At 50.1% G+C, this 17,329-nt stretch overlaps 1 protein-coding gene across 4 annotated transcripts in view; it reads right to left on the bottom strand.

Moving 5' to 3' along the window:
- Positions 1-17,329, bottom strand: part of IL17RC (interleukin 17 receptor C) — a 176,510-nt gene that overhangs the window by 74,666 nt on the left and 84,515 nt on the right. For all 4 annotated transcript variants that reach the window (XM_063940950.1, XM_063940951.1, XM_063940949.1 and 1 more), the window contains exon 5: positions 8,123-8,250. In XM_063940950.1, the coding sequence (XP_063797020.1) occupies positions 8,123-8,250 (128 nt within the window). The remainder of the gene's footprint in view (positions 1-8,122; positions 8,251-17,329) is intronic.

A 17,329-nucleotide genomic window follows, 5' to 3' on the forward strand; every position in this document is an offset into this window, starting at 1 on the left:
CAATTCTGCCCTGTCCATATAGAAAATCAGATAAGGGCTTTTACATGACAAAGCCGCCAATTCTGACACACGCCTAGCCGAAGCTAAGGCCAATAGCATGACCACTTTCCACGTTAGATATTTTAGCTCCACGGTCTTAAGTGGCTCAAACCAGTGGGATTTCAGGAAATCCAACACAACGTTAAGATCCCAAGGTGCCACTGGAGGCACAAACGGGGGCTGAATATGCAGCACTCCCTTAACAAACGTCTGAACTTCAGGCAGTGAAGCCAGTTCTTTTTGAAAGAAAATAGATAGGGCCGAAATCTGGACCTTTATGGACCCCAATTTTAGGCCCATAGTCACTCCTGACTGTAGGAAGTGCAGAAATCGCCCCAGCTGGAATTCCTCTGTTGGGGCCTTCCTGGCCTCACACCAAGCAACATATTTCCGCCACATGCGGTGATAATGATTTGCTGTCACATCCTTCCTAGCTTTTATCAGCGTAGGAATCACTTCATCTGGAATGCCCTTTTCCGTTAGGATCCGGCGTTCAACCGCCATGCCGTCAAACGCCGCCGCGGTAAGTCTTGGAACAGACAGGGCCCCTGCTGTAACAGGTCCTGTCTGAGAGGCAGAGGCCATGTGTCCTCTGAGATAATTTCTTGTAGTTCTGGGTACCAAGTTCTTCTTGGCCAATCCGGAACGATGAGTATAGTTCTTACTCCTCTCTTTCTTACTATCCTCAGTACCTTGGGTATGAGAGGAAGAGGAGGGAACACATAAACCGACTGGTACACCCACGGTGTCACTAGTGCGTCCACAGCTATCGCCTGAGGGTCCCGTGACCTGGCGCAATATTTTTTTTAGCTTTTTGTTGAGGCGGGACGCCATCATGTCCACCTGTAGCCGTTCCCAACGGTTTACAATCTGCGTGAAGACTTCTGGATGAAGTCCCCACTCTCCCGGGGCGTGCCTGCTGAGGAAATCTGCTTCCCAGTTGTCCACTCCCGGAATGAACACTGCTGACAGTGCTAACACGTGATTCTCCGCCCATCGAAGTATCCTTGTGGCTTCTGCCATCGCCATCCTGCTTCTTGTGCCGCCCTGGCGGTTTACATGGGCGACTGCCGTGATGTTGTCTGATTGAATCAGCACTGGTTGGTTTTGAAGCAGGGGCTCTGCTTGATTCAGGGCGTTGTAAATGGCCCTTAGTTCCAGTATATTTATGTGTAGTGAAGTCTCCTGACTTGACCACTGTCCTTGGAAGTTCCTTCCCTGAGTGACTGCCCCCCATCCTCGGAGGCTTGCATCCGTGGTCACCAGGACCCAGTCCTGTATGCCGAATCTGCGGCCCTCGAGAAGATGAGCACTCTGAGGCCACCACAGCAGAGACACCCTGGCTCTTGGGGACAGGGTGATCAACCGATGCATCTGAAGATGCGATCCGGACCATTTGTCTAACAGATCCCACTGAAAGATCCTTGCATGGAACCTGCCGAAGGGAATTGCTTCGTAAGAAGCCACCATCTTTCCCAGGACTCGCGTGCAGTGATGCACCGACACCTGTTTTGGTTTCAGGAGGTCCCTGACCAGAGAGGACAATTCCTGGGCCTTCTCCACCGGGAGAAACACCTTCTTCTGTTCTGTGTCCAGAATCATGCCCAGGAAAAGCAGACGCTTCGCAGGAATCAGCTGCAACTTTGGGATATTCAGAATCCAGCCGTGCTGTTGCAACACTTCCCGAGAGAGTGCTACGCTGACTAACAACTGCTCTCTGGACCTTGCCTTTATAAGGAGATCGTCCAAGTACGGGATAATTATAACTCCCTTCTTCCGAAGGAGTATCATCATTTCGGCCATTACCTTGGTAAATACTCTCGGTGCCGTGGACAGACCAAACGGCAACGTCTGGAATTGGTAATGACAATCCTGTACCACAAACCTGAGGTACTCCTGGTGAGGTGGGTAAATGGGGACATGCAAGTAAGCATCCTTGATGTCCAGCGACACCATAAAATCCCCCTCTTCCAGGCTTGCAATAACCGCCCTGAGCGATTCCATTTTGAACTTGAACTTCCTTATATAAGTGTTCAAGGATTTTAAATTCAGAATGGGTCTCACCGAACTGTCTGGTTTCGGTACCACAAACATTGTGGAATAGTAACCCCGTCCCTGTTGAAGGAGGGGAACCTTGATTATCACCTGCTTGAGGTACAGCTTGTGAATTGCCGCCAGTACTACCTCCCTTTCCCTGGGAGCAGCTGGCAAGGCTGATTTGAGGTAACGGCGAGGGGGAGTCGCCTCGAACTCCAGCTTGTATCCCTGAGATACAATTTGTACAGCCCAGAGATCCACTTGTGAGCGAACCCACTGGTTGCTGAAGTTTCGGAGACGCGCCCCCACCGCACCCGGCTCCGCCTGTGGAGCCCCAGCGTCATGCGGTGGACTTAGAGGAAGTGGGGGAGGATTTTTGTTCCTGGGAACTGGCTGCCTGGTGCAGCTTCTTTCCTCTACCCCTGCCTCTGGGCAGAAAGGATGCGCCTCTGATCCGCTTGCCTTTCTGAGGCCGAAAGGACTGTACATGATAATATGGTGCTTTCTTAGGCTGTGAGGGAACCTGAGGTAAAAAAGTTGACTTCCCGGCTGTTGCCGTGGATACGAGGTCCGAGAGACCGTCCCCAAACAATTCCTCACCCTTATAAGGCAAAACCTCCATGTGTCTTTTAGAATCAGCGTCACCTGTCCACTGCCGAGTCCATAATACTCTCCTGGCAGAAATGGACATTGCATTAATTCTAGATGCCAGCAGGCAAATGTCCCTCTGTGCATCCCGCATATATTAGACGACGTCTTTTATATGTTCTATGGATAGCAAAATAGTATCCCTGTCGAGGGAATCAATGTTGATTGACAGGGAATCAGACCATGCGGCTGCAGCACTACACATCCATGCTGAAGCAATAGCAGGTCTCAGTATAGTACCTGAGTGTGTATACACAGACTTCAGGATAGCTTCCTGCTTTCTATCCGCAGGCTCCTTTAGGGCGGCCGTATCCTGAGACGGCAGTGCCACCTTTTTTGATAAGCGTGTGAGCGCCTTGTCCACCCTAGGGGATGTTTCCCAACGTAACCTGTCCGTTGGCGGGAAAGGGTACGCCATCAGTAACCTCTTAGAAATCACTAGTTTCTTATCGGGGGAACTCCACGCTTCCTCACACAATTCATTTAATTCATCAGATGGGGGAAAAGTCACTGGCTGTTTTTTCTCCCCAAACATAATACCCTTCTTGGTAGTAACCGGGTTAACATCAGAAATGTGCAATACATTTTTCATTGCAGTAATCATGCATCGGATGGCTTTTGTAGACTGTGCATTTGTCTCATCCTCATCTACACTGGAGTCAGACTCCGTGTCGACATCTGTGTCTACCATCTGAGCTAGCGGGCGTTTATGAGCCCCTGATGGCCTCTGAGACGCCTGGGCAGGCGCGGGCTGAGATCCCGGCTGTCCCAAGGCTGCTGCGTCATCGAACCTTTTATGTAAGGAGTTGACACTGTCGGTTAAGACCTTCCACATATCCATCCAATCAGGTGTCGGCCCCGTCGGGGGCGACACCACACTTATCTGCCCTTGCTCCGCCTCCACGTAACCCTCCTCATCAAACATGTCGACACAGCCGTACCGACACACCGCACACACACAGGGAATGCTCTGACTGAGGACAGGACCCCACAAAGTCCTTTGGGGAGACAGAGAGAGAGTATGCCAGCACACACCACAGCGCTATATAACACAGGGATTTACACTATAATGAGTGATTTTTCCCAATAGCTGCTTATCATCTTATTTGCGCCTAAATTTATGTGCCCCCCCTCTCTTTTTTACCCTTCTCGTACAGGATACTGCAGGGGAGAGCATGGGGAGCGTCCTTCCAGCGGAGCTGTGAAGAGAAAATGGCGCTGGTGTGCTGAGGAAGAAGGCCCCGCCCCCTCAGCGGCGGGCTTCTCCCGCGTTTTTTATAACTTAATGGCGGGGTTTTTTACACATATACAGTTTTCCAGGCTGTATTATGTGTGTTTTGTGCCAAAAGGTATTCTTATTGCTGCCCAGGGTGCCCCCCCCCCCCCCAGCGCCCTGCACCCTACAGTGACCGGAGTGTGTGGTGTGCAGTGGGAGCAATGGCGCACAGCTGCAGTGCTGTGCGCTACCTTAATGAAGACCGGAGTCTTCTGCCGCCGATTTCATCTCCTTCTCTTCTGTCTTCTGGCTCTGCAAGGGGGACGGCGGCGCGGCTTCGGGAACGGACGATCGAGTTCAGGCCCTGTGTTCGAACCCTCTGGAGCTAATGGTGTCCAGTAGCCTAAGAAGCACAAGCTAGCTGCACGCAGGTAGGTTTGCTTCTCTCCCCTCAGTCCCTCGTAGCAGTGAGTCTGTTGCCAGCAGATCTCACTGAAAATAAAAAACCTAACAAATACTTTCTTTCTAGCAAGCTCAGGAGAGCCCACTAGGAGCACCCAGCTCTGGCCGGGCACAGATTCTAACTGAGGTCTGGAGGAGGGGCATAGAGGGAGGAGCCAGTGCACACCAGATAGTACCTAATCTTTTTTTTAGAGTGCCCAGTCTCCTGCGGAGCCCGTCTATTCCCCATGGTCCTTACGGAGTTCCCAGCATCCACTAGGACGTCAGAGAAATATCCCTCACAGCTTCAATCATCAACTGCACCCCCTTAGCAAGTGATGCTGTCCCCCTCGACACATCCCCATCACCGTCTGCAGTGTCAGAGTCGGTGTCCGTGTCATCCTGCGTCAGCAATGCAAGCGCACGTTTTTGAGAATGTACCGCAGGGGACCCCGAGGAAGCAGTATCAGACCACACAACCACAGAGGATTGTAGGATCTGAGTAGCATGCTCAGTCCTAGGAACCCTGTCAGAAATCTGAGAAATAGTCCCCCTCAGAGAGACCAACCATTCTGGCTCTCTAGCAGGGATCTGCGCTACAACAGTGCAATCCTGATTACATGGAATGGAGTCTTCCTGGGAAGACAAATCCTCTGCAGCATATGAAACATTGTCCCTAGACATGTTGTCACACAAACACACCAAACACCCCACAAACACACAGGGTATTGGGTAGACAGAGTTTCCCCTCAAGAATGGCAGAGAGACACAGATTGGAGCCAACCCACATGCAGCGCTATTAAAAGGGAGACCCCACATCAGCGCTGACTGAGTCCCTTAATAGGTGACACAGCCCTTCACAGACACCCCTCCCTTCTACACCCCCCTGGTACCGTACAGATCGCTGGAGGTGCTCTGGAAGGACCTGGACATCCGCTGGCAGGGAGCTGCAGGCAGGAAAATGGTGCTGAACGCTGCTGGGTCCGCTCTGAGGAGAAGCTCCGCCCCGCAATGGCGCCGGCTTCCCGCTCTTCTTTAGATTATACTGGCCCGGAGGATTTTTGCTGCTGGCTGAGATCTGCGGACCCCGACAGGCTGGACAGGTCAGTTAGGGTCTGGAGCAGGCTCAGGACGCCCCTCCAAGCGCCGCACCTTAGTACCGCTGAGCCGTTCTGGACCGCGCTCCTTACCCTCAAGCTGCCTTCTTCACACTGACCCCCCGCTTGTGAGGAGGGACAGTGACTGACACGCCAACTTCAGCTCTGAAAGGGGGTGGCGGCTGGCTGCTGGGGCGAGCAGTCCCCTATGGCGGGTCACGATCATTCCCTCTGGAGCTCAATGTCCAGTCAGCGGAGGCAGTGACTCAGCCCCCGCAGGGTGGACACTGCCCCCCCCCCCCTTAGTCCTTCGATGCAGGCAGGCTGTCGCCAGTAGCCTCCTGTAAAGAAATAAACTCTAAAAAATAAACTCTTTTACCAAGGAAGATCAGGAGAGCTCCCCTAGCTGTGACTGGCTCCTCCGGGCACATTTTCTAAACTGAGTCTGGTAGGAGGGGCATAGAGGGAGGAGCCAGCCCACACTATTAAACTCTTAAAGTGCCAATGGCTCCTGGTGGACCTGTCTATACCCCATGGTACTAATATGGACCCTAACATCCTCTAGGATGTAAGAGAAAGTATGACTGGTATAAGGCGCAGCCTAGCGGCCGTGATAGGTTGCAGTGGTCGACCTGCTCTGGCCTGGCTGGAAATTAGTATGAATTAGAGAACATTACACAAGTGAGAGGTCTTGTTACCTTACTTATTGTACCACCCTCGTATATCTAAAATATGGGTTACCTTAAATAATTCACCTAGTTGCCCAGTATTAGATCGGTATATATAGATATTGGGCTATTAGCCTAATATCCAGAGGCATCACAAGGGAACGGGCTGGATACAAAATCCCCCTCATCAAGAGCCCAAACTTGGGCCCCGAACTTCTCAATGTGATGTAGCCACATTCTGCAACATACGTGCGGGCACGGTCATTTCATTCCGAGGGGCCAGACATTACTAAGAGCGGCCCCGTCAATATTGCAACAGAATGACAGAAACACGTCTGTGTAAAGGTTTCACAAGTCTTTCTAAACGGAAGATGCCTGAGGTAAAGCTGTAATTGGAGGGGAGGGGAGGGGGGGGGGGGGGGGTTTCCAATGCACAGTTTACTTCTTATTTCTAATACCCCTTTCACATCACACAAATAACCCGGTATCGACACGGCATATTGCCGCGTCGAAACGGGTCAGTGTGTGATGTGAAAGCACTTTGGCCGAATTAGCGGGTAGCCTGACCCGGTAATTCAACACGGTAAAAAAGAAGGGTTATTACCGGGATGAATACCGGGTCAGGCGCAGTGTGAATGGGAGCCGTTTCGATGCGACACGGCTCCCATTCACAGCATAAGGAGAGACGGCGCAGGAGATGAGCTCATCTCCCAGCGCCGCCTCCACCCCCGCCCCTGCTGCTATGGCAATTGACCCGGTATATTGCCGGGTCGGAAAGCCACCAAAGCAGACTGCAGAACAAATGCCGGATCCCACCCGGTAAGGACAGGTTTCTCTTACCGGGTGGGATCCGGAATTTGCGATCTGAAAGCGGCATAAGATACCGCTGACAGACACAGATACAGGAAATATCTCAGAATGAAATTCCTGATAACAGAGAACAATACCTCAGCTGCCAAACAAACACTGGGGCAGATGTATTATCCTGGAGAAGGCATAAGGAAGTGATAAACCAGTGATATGTGCAAGGTGATAAAGGCACCAGCCAATCAGATCCTAACTGTTAATTTACATATTGGAGCTGATTGGCTGGTGCCTTTATCACCTTGCACATATCACTGGTTTATCACTTCCTTATGCCTTCTCCAGGTTAATACATCTGCCCCACAAAGCCTAAAGTCTCCAATTCTGTCAATGTATGGAAAGTTGTACGTTTACATTTGTTAATCTGACAGTGAGCAAACCTACCAGTCACCTTCAGTGGAATAGGGTGGAGCCATCACTGACTTATAAATAGAAATAATGGCCCTCATTCCGAGTTGTTCGCTCTGTATTTTTCATCGCATCGCAGTGAAAATCCGCTTAGTACGCATGCGCAATGTTCGCACTGCGACTGCGCCAAGTAACTTTACTATGAAGAAAGTATTTTTACTCACGGCTTTTTCTTTGCTCCGGCGATCGTAATGTGATTGACAGGAAATGGGTGTTACTGGGCGGAAACACGGCGTTTCAGGGGCGTGTGGCTGAAAACGCTACCGTTTCCGGAAAAAACGCAGGAGTGGCCGGGGAAACGGTGGGAGTGCCTGGGCGAACGCTGGGTGTGTTTGTGACGTCAACCAGGAACGACAAGCACTGAAATGATCGCACAGGCAGAGTAAGTCTGGAGCTACTCTGAAACTGCTAAGTAGTTAGTAATCGCAATATTGCGAATACATCGGTCGCAATTTTAAGAAGCTAAGATTCACTCCCAGTAGGCGGCGGCTTAGCGTGTGTAACTCTGCTAAATTCGCCTTGCGACCGATCAACTCGGAATGAGGGCCCATATCTCAGGCATAGCGCCCGGGGGTCACAATCGGTCAAGTTACCAAACACACATTAGAATTTAGAATTTCCAATAAAAGACAATCTGCTTTGATGTTTCATACTGATGAGGGAGTACTTACTCAACATGTCAACTGGATAATAGAGACACTTACCACTATCACACTGTCTGTGTTCAATCTTTGTGGGACAGAAGACAGGGGCAGCGAAACCTTCACCTCATAACAGTCAAGGCTGCTGGGCATGGACTGTGAGATATACAGGTTAGCACAGAGGACGGAGCCTGCAGATAAAACGTAGGGATCAATCAGCACCTAAGGAGTCTATATGATGAGGGCTGGAAGGTCAAATAACTATTACCAGGCCACACAAATGATCTGGGAATAAGAACATTCTACATGTAGCAGTCATGAGAGTTGATAACGAGGCATCTAATGATTAGCAGATGCAGTCAGGTACATTAGAAGGGGATAACCAGTAAGCACAGTATCTGCCCTGCAAATGCAGCTCATCCTGAGTTGCCACGGCATCTATAGCCACAGCAGCCCTACTGATCTCCTTATGCTAATGTATCTGCATCTAGAAAGCCTGTCCTGCCTGCTGTTTTTACATTTGCCGCTGTCATCATTTGTATCTGGCTGCAAATTTATGCTAACGCGGCAGCTGAGGGGCTGTCTACTGAGACCATACATGCCGACATTCTGTCTGTCCCTTCCGGGAGGAGGCAGCCAGGTCAGCAAAGTGGGGGCTTGGTGCGGCATGAAGGGGCATAGCGCCAAATGGGTACGGGGTGTGACAGCGGGATAACATCATCGTGGCCTCGCTACACAATGCCCGAGATTATCGGCATTGTGAGTGAGGGGATGGGGCCACAATTATGCCCCCACCGGACAGCGACAATTGCAAAGGACTGCGAGTGTGGGGCGTCTGGCTGGGGGACTTGCCCACTCTTCCAGGAACTCCACCCAAGCTTTCCGGTCAGTCCGAGACAGTAGACAAGTAAGACTGAGACACTTTTCTGAGGGGGCCCTGGGACTGCAAACACTATTTCTAAATATAATAAAAAGTGCTACCATGCTGAGACTTGTAGTTCCACACAGAAAATAAGATTTTACTTACCGATAAATCTATTTCTCGGAGTCCGTAGTGGATGCTGGGGTTCCTGAAAGGACCATGGGGAATAGCGGCTCCGCAGGAGACAGGGCACAAAAAGTAAAGCTTTTCCAGATCAGGTGGTGTGCACTGGCTCCTCCCCCTATGACCCTCCTCCAGACTCCAGTTAGGTACTGTGCCCGGACGAGCGTACACAATAAGGGAGGATTTTGAATCCCGGGTAAGACTCATACCAGCCACACCAATCACACCGTACAACTTGTGATCTAAACCCAGTTAACAGTATGATAACAGCGGAGCCTCTGAAAGATGGCTTCCTTCAACAATAACCCGAATTAGTTAACAATAACTATGTACAATTATTGCAGATAATCCGCACTTGGGATGGGCGCCCAGCATCCACTACGGACTCCGAGAAATAGATTTATCGGTAAGTAAAATCTTATTTTCTCTATCGTCCTAGTGGATGCTGGGGTTCCTGAAAGGACCATGGGGATTATACCAAAGCTCCTAAACGGGCGGGAGAGTGCGGATGACTCTGCAGCACCGAATGAGAGAACTCCAGGTCCTCCTTAGCCAGAGTATCAAATTTGTAAAATTTTACAAACGTGTTCTCCCCTGACCACGTAGCTGCTCGGCAAAGTTGTAATGCCGAGACCCCTCGGGCAGCCGCCCAAGATGAGCCCACCTTCCTTGTGGAGTGGGCCTTTACAGATTTAGGCTGTGGCAGGCCTGCCACAGAATGTGCAAGTTGGATTGTGCTACAGATCCAACGAGCAATCGTCTGCTTAGACGCAGGAGCACCCATCTTGTTGGGTGCATACAATATAAACAACGAGTCAGATTTTCTGACTCCAGCTGTCCTTGCAATATATATTTTTAATGCTCTGACAACGTCCAGTAACTTGGAGTCCTCCAAGTCACTTGTAGCCGCAGGCACTACAATAGGCTGGTTCAGATGAAATGCTGACACCACCTTAGGGAGAAAATGCGGACGAGTCCGCAGTTCTGCCCTGTCCGAATGGAAAATCAGATATGGGCTTTTGTAAGATAAAGCTGCCAGTTCTGACACTCTTCTGGCCGAAGCCAGGGCTAGAAGCATGGTCACTTTCCATGTGAGATATTTCAAATCCACCTTCTTTAGTGGTTCAAACCAATGAGATTTTAGAAAGTCCAAAACCACATTGAGATCCCACGGTGCCACTGGAGGCACCACAGGAGGCTGTATATGTAGCACTCCCTTAACAAAGGTCTGGACTTCAGGGACTGAAGCCAATTCTTTTTGAAAGAAAATCGACAGGGCCGAAATTTGAACCTTAATAGATCCCAATTTGAGACCCATAGACAATCCTGATTGCAGGAAATGTAGGAATCGACCCAGTTGAAATTCCTCCGTCGGAGCACTCCGATCTTCGCACCACGCAACATATTTTCGCCAAATTCGGTGATAATGTTGCACGGTTACTTCCTTCCTTGCTTTAATCAAAGTAGGAATGACTTCTTCCGGCATGCCTTTTTCCTTTAGGATCCGGCGTTCAACCGCCATGCCGTCAAACGCAGCCGCGGTAAGTCTTGAAACAGACAGGGACCCTGCTGAAGCAAGTCCCTCCTTAGAGGTAGAGGCCACGGATCTTCCGTGATCATCTCTTGAAGTTCCGGGTACCAAGTCCTTCTTGGCCAATCCGGAACCACTAGTATCGTCCTTACGCCTCTTTGCCGTATAATTCTCAATACTTTTGGTATGAGAGGCAGAGGAGGAAACACATACACCGACTGGTACACCCAAGGCGTTACCAGCGCGTCCACAGCTATTGCCTGCGGATCTCTTGACCTGGCGCAATACCTGTCCAGTTTTTTGTTGAGGCGAGACGCCATCATGTCCACCATTGGTCTTTCCCAACGGGTTACCAGCAAGTGGAAGACTTCTGGATGAAGTCCCCACTCTCCCGGGTGAAGATCGTGTCTGCTGAGGAAGTCTGCTTCCCAGTTGTCCACTCCCGGGATGAACACTGCTGACAGTGCTATCACATGATTCTCTGCCCAGCGAAGAATCCTTGCAGCTTCTGCCATTGCACTCCTGCTTCTTGTGCCGCCCTGTCTGTTCACATGGGCGACTGCCGTGATGTTGTCCGACTGGATCAACACCGGTTTTCCCTGAAGCAGAGGTTCTGCCTGGCTTAGAGCATTGTATATTGCTCTTAGTTCCAGAATGTTTATGTGAAGAGACGTTTCCAGGCTCGTCCATACTCCCTGGAAGTTTCTTCCTTGTGTGACTGCTCCCCAGCCTCTCAGGCTGGCGTCCGTGGTCACCAGGATCCAATCCTGTATGCCGAATCTGCGGCCCTCCAATAGATGAGCACTCTGCAACCACCACAGAAGAGACACCCTTGTCCTTGGAGACAGGGTTATCCGCAGGTGCATCTGAAGATGCGACCCTGACCATTTGTCCAACAGATCCCTTTGGAAAATTCTTGCGTGGAATCTGCCGAATGGAATTACTTCGTAAGAAGCCACCATTTTTCCCAGGACTCTTGTGCATTGATGTACAGACACCTTTCCTGGTTTTAGGAGGTTCCTGACAAGCTCGGATAACTCCTTGGCTTTTTCCTCCGGGAGAAAAACCTTTTTCTGAACCGTGTCCAGAATCATCCCTAGGAACAGCAGACGAGTTGTCGGCATTAACTGGGATTTTGGAATATTCAGAATCCACCCGTGCTGTTTTAGCACTTCTTGAGACAGTGCTAATCCCATCTCTAGCTGTTCTCTGGACCTTGCCCTTATTAGGAGATCGTCCAAGTATGGGATAATTAATATTCCTTTTCTTCGAAGAAGAATCATCATCTCGGCCATTACCTTTGTAAAGACCCGAGGTGCCGTGGACAATCCGAACGGCAGCGTCTGAAACTGATAGTGACAGTTTTGTACAACGAACCTGAGGTACCCCTGGTGTGAGGGGTAAATTGGAACGTGGAGATACGCATCCTTGATGTCCAAGGATACCATAAAGTCCCCCTCTTCCAGGTTCGCTATCACTGCTCTGAGTGACTCCATCTTGAACTTGAACTTCTTTATGTACAGGTTCAAGGACTTCAGATTTAGAATAGGCCTTACCGAGCCATCCGGCTTCGGTACCACAAAAAGAGTGGAATAATACCCCTTCCCTTGTTGTAGAAGAGGTACCTTGACTATCACCTGCTGAGAGTACAGCTTGTGAATGGCTTCCAAAACCGTCTCCCTTTCGGAGGGGGACGTTGGTAAAGCAGACTTCAGGAAACGGCGAGGTGGATCTGTCTCTAATTCCAACCTGTACCCCTGAGATATTATCTGCAGGATCCAGGGATCTACCTGCGAGTGAGCCCACTGCGCGCTGTAATTTTTGAGACGACCACCCACCGTCCCCGAGTCCGCTTGAGAAGCCCCAGCGTCATGCTGAGGCTTTTGTAGAAGCCGGGGAAGGCTTCTGTTCCTGGGAAGGAGCTGCCTGTTGCTGTCTCTTCCCTCGACCTCTGCCTCGTGGCAGATATGAATAGCCCTTTGCTCTCTTATTTTTAAAGGAACGAAAGGGCTGCGGTTGAAAAGTCGGTGCCTTTTTCTGTTGGGGAGTGACTTGAGGTAGAAAGGTGGATTTCCCGGCTGTAGCCGTGGCCACCAAATCTGATAGACCGACTCCAAATAACTCCTCCCCTTTATACGGCAAAACTTCCATATGTCGTTTTGAATCCGCATCGCCTGTCCACTGTCGCGTCCATAAAGCTCTTCTGGCCGAAATGGACATAGCACTTACCCGTGATGCCAGTGTGCAGATATCCCTCTGTGCATCACGCATATAAAGAAATGCATCCTTTATTTGTTCTAACGACAGTAAAATATTGTCCCTGTCCAGGGTATCAATATTTTCAATCAGGGACTCTGACCAAACTACCCCAGCACTGCACATCCAGGCAGTCGCTATAGCTGGTCGTAGTATAACACCTGCATGTGTGTATATACTTTTTTGGATATTTTCCATCCTCCTATCTGATGGATCTTTAAGTGCGGCCGTCTCAGGAGAGGGTAACGCCACTTGTTTAGATAAGCGTGTTAGCGCCTTGTCCACCCTAGGAGGTGTTTCCCAGCGCTCCCTAACCTCTGGCGGGAAAGGGTATAATGCCAATAATTTCTTTGAAATTATCAGCTTTTTATCAGGGGCAACCCACGCTTCATTACACACGTCATTTAATTCTTCTGATTCAGGAAAAACTATAGGTAGTTTTTTCACACCCCACATAATACCCTGTTTAGTGGTACCTGTAGTATCAGCTAAATGTAACGCCTCCTTCATTGCCAAAATCATATAACGTGTGGCCCTACTGGAAAATACGGTTGATTCGTCACCGTCACCACTGGAGTCAGTGCCTGTGTCTGGGTCTGTGTCGACCGACTGAGGCAAAGGGCGTTTCACAGCCCCTGACGGTGTTTGAGTCGCCTGGACAGGCACTAATTGATTGTCCGGCCGTCTCATGTCGTCAAACGACTGCTTTAGCGTGTTGACACTATCCCGTAGTTCCATAAATAAAGGCATCCATTCTGGTGTCGACTCCCTAGGGGGTGACATCCTCATATTTGGCAATTGCTCCGCCTCCACACCAATATCGTCCTCATACATGTCGACACACACGTACCGACACACAGCAGACACACAGGGAATGCTCCTAACGAAGACAGGACCCACTAGCCCTTTGGGGAGACAGAGGGAGAGTTTGCCAGCACACACCAAAAGCGCTATATATAACAGGGATAGCCTTATAATAAGTGCTCCCTTATAGCTGCTTTATATATATCAAAATATCGCCATAAATTTGCCCCCCCTCTCTGTTTTACCCTGTTTCTGTAGTGCAGTGCAGGGGAGAGACCTGGGAGCCGTCCTGACCAGCGGAGCTGTGAGAGGAAATGGCGCCGTGTGCTGAGGAGATAGGCCCCGCCCCTTTTCCGGCGGGCTCGTCTCCCGCTATTTAGTGAATCCAGGCAGGGGTTAAATATCTCCATATAGCCTCTGGGGGCTATATGTGAGGTATTTTTAGCCTTTATATAGGTTACATTTGCCTCCCAGGGCGCCCCCCCCCAGCGCCCTGCACCCTCAGTGACTGCGTGTGAAGTGTGCTGAGAGGAAAATGGCGCACAGCTGCAGTGCTGTGCGCTACCTTTAGAAGACTGCAGGAGTCTTCAGCCGCCGATTCTGGACCTCTTCTGACTTCAGCATCTGCAAGGGGGCCGGCGGCGCGGCTCCGGTGACCATCCAGGCTGTACCTGTGATCGTCCCTCTGGAGCTGATGTCCAGTAGCCAAGAAGCCAATCCATCCTGCACGCAGGTGAGTTCACTTCTTCTCCCCTCAGTCCCTCGTTGCAGTGATCCTGTTGCCAGCAGGACTCACTGTAAAATAAAAAACCTAAGCTAAACTTTTTCTAAGCAGCTCTTTAGGAGAGCCACCTAGATTGCACCCTTCTCGGCCGGGCACAAAAATCTAACTGGAGTCTGGAGGAGGGTCATAGAGGGAGGAGCCAGTGCACACCACCTGATCTGGAAAAGCTTTACTTTTTGTGCCCTGTCTCCTGCGGAGCCGCTATTCCCCATGGTCCTTTCAGGAACCCCAGCATCCACTAGGACGATAGAGAAAAGAAGAGAACATTCAGGTGCATACTCTAAATACTAAACACTGCTAATCAGAATAATTATAATAAACTCTGCAATATAACATAGAGTAAATTTGAGATGCGTAGCATAATTTTGGCCAAAAATATGGACCCACCAACCATGACCAGGTGACCTCATCTGGTGGGTCCCTAACTTTAAGGTTCAAGTCCAGGGCACGGGACCCGCCAGGCCAGCACAAGCCAACTGCCCCAAGGCATCATACCAGTGAGAGGTTTAAGTGTTAAATAGGGTTACATTAGTAAGACGCAGCAGCTACGTATGTGTTGAGAGTGTTACCTGAGTGTTAAAAATAAGATTTTAAACCTACCGGTAAATCTTTTTCTCCTAGTCCGTAGAGGATGCTGGGGACTCCGTAAGGACAATGGGGTATAGACGGGCTCCGCAGGAGACATGGGCACTATAAAGAACTTTAGAATGGGTGTGCACTGGCTCCTCCCTCTATGCCCCGCCTCCAGACCTCAGTTAGAGAAACTGTGCCCAGAGGAGATGGACAATACGAGGAAAGGATTTTGTTAATCTAAGGGCAAGATTCATACCAGCCCACACCATCCACACCGTATAACCTGGACTATACGCAACCAGTTAACAGTATGAACAAAACAGTATCAGCTAAAGACTGATCTCAACTGTAACATAACCCTTATGTAAGCAACAACTATATACAAGTCTTGCAGATTTAATCCGCACTGGGACGGGCGCCCAGCATCCTCTACGGACTAGGAGAAAAAGATGTACCGGTAGGTTTAGAATCTTATTTTCTCTTACGTCTTAGAGGATGCTGGGGACTCCGTAAGGACCATGGGGTTTATACCAAAGCTCCAGACCGAGCAGGAGAGTGCGGACAACTCTGCAGCACCGACTGAGCAAACGCAAGGTCCTCATCAGCCAGGGTATCAAACTTCTAGAACTTTGCAAAAGTGTTTGAACCTGACCAGGTAGCTGCTCGGCAAAGCTGTAAAGCCGAGACGCCTCGGGCATCCGCCCAAGAAGAGCCCACCTTCCTAGTGGAATGGGCCTTTACCGAATTTGGTAACGGCAATCCTGCCGTAGAATGAGCCTGCTGAATCGTGTTACAGATCCAGCGAGCAATAGTCTGCTACGAAGCAGGAGCAGCCAACTGTGTTGGCTGCACACAGGACAAACAGTGCTTCTGTTTTCCTAACCCGAGCCGTCCTGGCTACATAGATTTTAAAAGGCCCTGACTACATCCAGGGACTTGGAATCCTCCAAGTCACCCGTAGCTACAGGCACCACAATAGGTTGGTTCATATGAAATGAAGAAACCACCTTAGGCAAAAATTGAGGACGAGTCCTCAACTCTGCTCTATCCACATGGAAGGTCAAATAGGGGCTCTTGTGAGACAAGGCCGCCAATTCGGACACCCGCCTTGCAGATGCCAAGGCCAACAACATCACCACCTTCCAAGTGAGAAATTTCAATGCAACCGTTTGAAGAGGTTCAAACCAGTGAGACTTCAGGAACCGTAACACCACGTTAAGGTCCCAAGGTGCCACTGGGTGCACAAAAGGAGGCTGGATGTGCAGCACTCCCTTTACAAAAGTCTGGACTTCTGGTAGAGAAGCCAATTCCTTCTGAAAGAAAATAGACAGGGCCGAAATCTGTACCTTAATGGAGCCTAATTTTAGGCCCATATCCACTCCTGTCTGTAGAAAGTGGAGAAAACAGGCCAGATGGAAATCTTCCGTAGGAGCATTCCTGGCTTCACACCAAGAAACATACTTCCTCCAGATACGTTGATAATGTTTTGCCGTCACCTCCTTCCTAGCCTTTATCAGAGTAGGGATGACATCCTCCGAAATACCTTTCCTAGCTAGGATTCGGTGTTCAACCGCCATGCCGTCAAACATAACCGTGGTAAGTCTTGGAACAAGCAGGGCCCCTGTTGTAACAGGTCCTCCCTGAGAGGAAGAGGCCATGGATCTTCTGTGAGCATCTCCTGAAGATCTGAATACCAGGCCCTTCGAGGCCAATCTGGAACAATGAGTATTGTTTGCACTCTTTTTTGTCTTATGATTCTCAATATTTTTGAGATGAGAGGAAGAGGGGGGAACACATAGACCGACTGAAACACCCAAGGTGTCACCAGGGCGTCCACCGCTACTGCCTGAGGGTCTCTTGACCTGGCACAATACCTCCGAAGCTTCTTGTTGAGGCGTGGCGCCATCATGTCTATGTGAGGAATTCCCCAAAGACTTGTTATCTCTGTAAAAACTTCTTGATGAAGTCCCCACTCTCCTGGATGGAAATCGTGTCTGCTGAGGAAGTCTGCTTCCCAGTTGTCCACTCCCAGAATGAAGACCGCTGACAGAGCGCTTATGTGATTTTCCGCCCAGCGAAGAATCCTGGTGGCTTCCGACATTGCCACTCTGCTCCTTGTCCCGCCTTGGCGGTTTACATGAGCCACAGCTGTGACGTTGTCCGATTGAATCAGAACCGGTAGGTCGCGAAGAAGATTCTCTGCTTGTCGTAGGCCGTTGTATATGGCCCTCAATTCCAGTACGTTGATGTGTAGACAAGCCTCCTGGCTTGACCATA

The sequence above is a fragment of the Pseudophryne corroboree genome, chromosome 9 (genome assembly GCF_028390025.1).
Source record: "Pseudophryne corroboree isolate aPseCor3 chromosome 9, aPseCor3.hap2, whole genome shotgun sequence".
Taxonomy (NCBI): domain Eukaryota; kingdom Metazoa; phylum Chordata; class Amphibia; order Anura; family Myobatrachidae; genus Pseudophryne; species Pseudophryne corroboree.